Source organism: Centruroides sculpturatus, unplaced genomic scaffold, assembly GCF_000671375.1.
Source record: "Centruroides sculpturatus isolate CEXI.00-Female unplaced genomic scaffold, Cexi_2.0 scaffold986, whole genome shotgun sequence".
Classification (NCBI taxonomy): Eukaryota; Metazoa; Arthropoda; class Arachnida; order Scorpiones; family Buthidae; genus Centruroides; species Centruroides sculpturatus.
This window is the reverse complement of record NW_019385126.1, coordinates 40,708-47,231: the sequence shown is the minus strand read 5'-3', so window position 1 is coordinate 47,231 and position 6,524 is coordinate 40,708. Positions and strand designations below refer to the sequence as shown.

At 27.6% G+C, this 6,524-nt stretch overlaps 1 protein-coding gene across 3 annotated transcripts in view; it reads right to left on the bottom strand.

The window, feature by feature from the left end:
* The window catches only part of LOC111635148 (chondroitin sulfate N-acetylgalactosaminyltransferase 2-like), a 61,629-nt gene extending 55,744 nt beyond the window's left edge, over positions 1-5,885 (bottom strand). Inside the window, exons 1-2 of one of the 3 annotated variants that reach the window (XM_023380009.1) lie at positions 5,728-5,832; positions 403-515 (exon numbers count right to left, since the gene is read on the bottom strand). Coding sequence is in view for 1 of the 3 variants with exons in the window: in XM_023380007.1 (XP_023235775.1) it covers positions 5,728-5,759 (32 nt within the window). In the remaining 2 variants the exon portion in view is untranslated. Of the gene's footprint in view, positions 1-402; positions 516-5,727 lie in introns of all 3 variants that reach the window. The other 2 variants (XM_023380007.1, XM_023380010.1) reach the window with 2 other exon arrangements.
* Positions 5,886-6,524: the final 639 nt, after the last annotated feature.

Genomic DNA, 6,524 nt, shown 5'->3' with positions numbered 1-6,524 from the left:
ATTTTTTTTTTTTTTTTTTTTAGATTACAGCCGAGTAATATACGAATATTTTAATCTTTTACAACGCAAATAGCATTTAATAACCGAGTAAAGAAAGCTGAAGGGAGAAAAATATCTGGAAATCTTGTTTACTAATAACATAACTAATTATTTGAACCCATTAAAAAATTAATTAAGAAAAGTCTTTTATGAGACGAATTAATTTTAGGGAATAAGTTAAGCAGCGTGTTGATAAAGATTCTATTTTTAAGAAAATTAAAAAAAATAATAAAAATAATAAAAAAACAAAAAATCTATGCGAGTTCGAGAGAAAACATGCCCCATCCTTTCACTCATACTTCTTAATTATTATCCAGTTGTCGGCAAAATTGGGCAAAAAGTAAAAGGTTAATCGATACTTACCCGATTATGGCCACCTCACAAGAAAAGAGCCATCGTTCTTCGATCAATCTGTCCCGAATTCAACCAAAACAGAAGGATAATGAAAAGATAATAGCTTCTATATTGTGTAACAGCTGTTAAGAATAGTTTCGATTGAATATCAAAATAATATAACATACATAAATATAGAACAAGAGTATATAAAACGTGTTTTTTATCAGTATTAACTGTAAGAGAATTAAGTTACTTCTATTCTTTAAATATAAATTTTAGAAAAGTAATATATATATACTTTTTTTTTAGTTGTAATACTACTCTCTTGTCATTAGAGGAATCGAAAATTTTCGAGAGAGAGAGGAGAATTGACCAACCATTACTAATGACTACAGAGATGATATTTTTAGACTTATACGTGTATAAGAGTTGAAAGATAATCTTTCTAGCTTTAAAATTTTTGAAAATTGGATACAACTAAACGCCTACATCTCATTAATTATAATAAAACCTGTATAAACCGGAATCGCACGATACCGAATACTTTTTCCCCCGGTTTGGCAGGTTTCCGTTTTAAATAGGTTCTTTTTTAATTAACATAAAAAAAATCGCTAAGTTTAGGCAGGTTATCTTTTTATTTTTGGATAGGTTTTACTGTATTAATAATTTTCTACCGAAGCATAATTTGTTTGAGAACATTTTTATTTACTTATATTTGCATTTTTATTAAATATTACGAATTTATTTTATTTTATTTTTTAAATTGAATCAATAGGAATTCCGGTTATACAAGATATTTTTATTATTAATATGTTTTAAAATAGTACGAACTCGAATTATTATTTTTTTTAAAGTTTTTATAAGAACGAAATAAAATTTATTTTCTCAACTTATGTCTATTATATAATTGTATAATAACAGAAAAATAAAAATTAAATTTAAAATATTTTTCTAAGTATTTTTTTTTTACGTTTAATGTAATAAAGAATTTAAACCTTGATATATTTGATGATTAAGAGATTTGTTTTCCCCATTCGTTACATAATTAGTTATTGTAACGTAGAAAAGAGGTTATTGACACTATTTCACACTATTTTTAACGAATATCGAGCGGGTAACAAAGGAAAAATGCATATTTGCTCATTATTGTTATTATTATCATCAGAGTTTGCTTATTCAAACATTTCATTTTACGATATTGTAACCCGAAGCTATGTTAAGCAAGTATGTTTAGAATGTTTCAAGGCACTTGTCAATTCTGTCAACATTCAACAACATACATTTAGCTTCTTTGGTAATGTCGATTTACAATACTGCTTTGTAGACCGTGTGTAATTATAACGCCATTTGTTACATGACAAGCGTGAAGTTGCTGAAGGTGTCCGAGAATCCATTATCTCAACCCTCTTGTGTACGATCAGCTAAACTCATAGCCTGATTTCCTACTTTCCGTCCTTTATGATGTAGATGCTATTATTGTTGAGTAACAACGAAAATTTCAATAGAAGTGAAACACGCAGACAGCACGACTTTATCTCCACGGAATTTACAGTGGTTAGATTTAAGCTTGTCCAGTAGTAAAATCGCTATAGATAACATCCACACTTTAATGTGGCTGCTTCCTATCGCCGTTTTAAAGTTATGAGCTACATAATGCATTTTGGAATGACACAACAGACTACTTTGTTTAACAATTCGCTTCCAAACATTTCTTTTCTCTGCACTGTTTATTATAAGTTTTGCTACATTTTCTGTTGTAACATTTAGATTACATCCGTTTCTCGTAAAGAACTGGAGGAAATTTGACTAGGTTGGAAGTTTTGTAAGGTGTTTATCTAATGCCTGCTACACTTTTATCATCATTCGCGGTTTTATCCTAAAATTATTCTCGACTCTAAATTTGGCACTTGTTCCAGATTTTTTTATTCTTGTTTAAAGAATGAGGTTATTGNATGATAACAAACTACGCAATTAATTAAAATAATTCAATATCGATTAATTCTAAATCTTAATTAATATAATCATGTAACTAAATCAGTTGATACGGATTAACTTTAAATTATAATTAGTGCGATAATGTAACTTAATTAGTCGATATGGATTTATTTTGATGTTTAAATTACAATCCGTGCGTTAATTTTGCCAAATCATCTCAAAACATATTTTAATTTAAACCAAGTCTGACAATTGGAAACGTTTAAAAAAAAATGTGCAAATTCATTAGATTTATGCAGAAATTTTGTTTTTAAATTTATTTGGTTATATGAAAAACAAATTAAAATTATTTAGTTACATTATTATAATCTGCTCGCATATTTAAATTTATTTCATTTCTAGCTACTCTACTCTATACTTGTGGCAACTTATAAAATATCCACTGAAAGATTTCTGGCTTGGTAAAGTTGAGATTGTGCTTCTATCCATCAAAGTCGAAGCCAGATCATTTGTCACGTGGTATCAGACACGTTGTAACGGTTTTGAGTACGCAACTTTCTATAATCCATTTTCTATTCTATACACTCGACATATCCAACACATTAATAAGTCTCTAATTCAAATTCAAATTAAAGATTAATTATAACAAATTTAATTAATAAAATTAGTTAAAATAGCCCTTAACTTATATATATATATATAAATTTAGAAAAAAAATTGTACTATATGTACGCAGCATGTCTAATTTTTCAGGAGGAGTGAAGGTTTAGAACGTCATAGAATAAGCAATAATCAAGTTAAATTGTAATATGTTCGCTAACTTGAAGTGACATTTTGTCACCGCTAGTGGATATAAAGGTGTTAGTGCTGACTAGACGAACAAAAGACTAGATTTACGGCAGAGTGACTCTAGATTGGATAAAACGGAGAAGTGAGAAGATAGCATTTACGTCAGCCTGATCTATGATTGATTTGGACAAATACAGTACTGTACATCTGTTGATACGCGACGATGTAAAATGGTTACGTGACGTCACGAATATGGTAATTACGATTCAACCTGTTCGTGACATCATATACCGCAATTAGCCTATAACATAGGCAAATTCTGACCCAATTCCTCAATGCGTCATTGAATTCAAGGTAATGCCACTTATGCAGACAGAAATGAATTTATCAGCTTTACAAATTGAAATTTGTTTATTCTAAACGCATCGACTTTCACGTAATATAAAAATCAATATAGAATATAATTAAAAATTCATAATTTCATTTACAAAATATTTACTAAATGTATATTGTATTGTAATTATCTATATTTATATGTTACTTAATTAAATTATTTATATATTCAGCTCGTCTACATAATTAAAAACTTTAATGAAAATTAAACAAATCCTGTGCAGCTCGTTAATTTAATTTAATTTTTTTTTTTACGTTATTATAGAGCTGTATGGATTTACATTATCAACGTATAATGCGGATGCTGTTCAAGAGGTATTACGATAAATCTTAAACATGATTATTTATATGGATTCCAATTAATGCTTAATTAGGATTTGATCATCTTCTCTAAGTAACAGAGACGGATTTATGTTGGGAGGTATCCAACATTAATTGACTTCTGAAGTGTAATACGTCTTTGTAATAAGTGCCAATTAATCTTGTGATAATTCTAATTCTGTTAATCTTTACGATTTAGTTAGAAAAGTTGTGAAATTTATCAGTAAACTTATACTTAATTAAAAAAGAAAAAAGCAGCAATCCATATCAAAATTTTGAAGAACAACGTTAATTACAATTCAAACTCCAAAGTGTTAAATACCAACTACCTCTAGAACTATTAAGGAATTTACCTTTATTTATCAATAAATAATATAAATTAATTATATAAATATAATTAATCAAACTATTAATAGTTATATCTATGGATTTGGCGAATTAATTTAAACTTCATTTAATTTCATTTAATTAAATGCTTATATGTGTATAACATCGAAGGATAATTGCGTATGGAATAGTAAAGCGCTATTGTTATCTTTGTCTTCTCAGACTTTAAATCATTATATTTCAGGAAGATAGAAATTAAATTTCAAATTACATTACTAAATATGTTACAAATTATATTTAATCCGAGAAAATTTGACCATAGACAGAGAGAAAGGGAGAGTCTGTGTGTGTATGAAACGAATATATTCATCAATAAAGGTTAAGATCATTTATAACGAATATCATTAATTTATATCGTAATTGTTTATAACTAAAGCGACTTAGAAAATTAATTTTTGTTATTTTAAGACATTCCTAATTATCGAATATATATAATTTTAATTCTAATATAATTTAAAATTCAAAATTCAAAGNCACTCTTGATATCACCAAACAGTTTTAAGGTGTGGGTTCGAACCTCGCCAACTTGGAGTTTTCCGGGTTTCCATCACGTTTGTAATACCTAAATAGGGGACCAGTTTCTATGAGAAACTTGCCCCTATTTAGGTAGATTAAAGTGTCTTCTACACTGAAATTTTAAATTACTACGGAGTGTTTCAGTTACAGGCGTATTCAGGAAAGGGCTAGACAGGGTATATACCACCCCTCTTAACCATATTTTTTTTTATAATTTAATTTTTTAATATTTAATTTTGATTTTAAAAAAATAATTTAAGAACATTTTTATAAAAGATAAAATCGTAAACAAACTAATACATTAAGCTTACTTTAATAAATTGACGTGATTATTTTTAAAAAATTAATTATTTTTATAATAAATTTTTCTTAATCTTATTCGAGATTTATTCATTCTATAGAAAAATAAATTATAATAATTTTATAATATATTTTATTAAATACATCAACGTTGAATGTGTTTGTAATGTAAAAAATAATAATAATAATAATAAATCCCCCACAAAAATTGCTTTCAGGCAATTATTGTTCTAGGAAAATATTTTTATTATAGCTTATACATTCGAAATAAAAATTATTTGCCTTGAAAATAACTAAAATAAGCTTATCAGTTGACAGATTAGTAGATAAAATTCACTTAACTTCGTGAAAAATTTATTAAACTTTTTTTATAATACATCAAAACGAATATTAAATACACGAAATTTAAGCCCTTAATAAAATTTACGAGTTAATGCATTTTCTACATACAAAAAATATATATATAAAAACAGTCACGCAAACAAAAATTATATGTTTATATAGACCTACATATTGTTTTTAGTAACACACTCAGTACATAGGTGCGATGGGTTATAAATATGCAAATTTTTTTAGTAACACAGTCATCAGTTATATTCGAAAAGTCGCAAGGTAAGCAAAAACTAAGTAGTCCAATTAAAATATATTCGAAAAAAAAATAATTAAGGAAATAAATTTTATAGATGAATAGTACACGTAAAATAAGCGTACCTCCATGATAAGATGATGTCGGATCCCTTCATTCAATTGCGAGTGTGACAGTCGGAAGTTTAGCATGGCAAAGACATTGTAGACTTCTGCCATCGTTACCCATTCCACGTGCAATGCTTCGTCTAGACACGGGCACCACCAGATCGACAGCTCACCACTCGCTAACCGCTCATTGGATGCTGCTACGATCATGTGACTAACACTAACTCCCGCTGTTCCTCTTGCAGATGTGCTGCCTCTACCAATACAAAAATTTAAATATGCTGAAATTTAACACTTTACGTGCGACTTATACCTAAGATGATTATTAAAATTTTATTTTCTTAAATAATTATTTTATATATATGTATGTACTGTATATATACATGAATAGTTTGTTTTAATATTACATTACAGTAAAGGAATTGTAACATTTAAATGCATGACCAGAGGGTTCTATAGCCTGTACGTGAGTAGTTTAGTGTCGTTTGAAGTGCTTTTAGCCACTGCATGTAATTATTACCCTTAATTCAGTACAAAGTATAGGTTAGGAAGCTGCACCAGAAAGAAATAGGAAGATTTTAGCTAGTAAAAATAACTTTCATCTTCTATATAGAAAAAAATATATATAATTGATCTTTTAACATTCATACAATTAAGCAGAAATCTGTAACAAAAATGCAAATTTTATTAATTTTAAGCTTATAATTAAAACTGATTTCACGAACTTAATTATATGATCGAGTATTTTGTCAATATTATGGAAACTTAGTAAGATATGAAACATGTAATAAATTAATATTACAGAATTTGAAGCT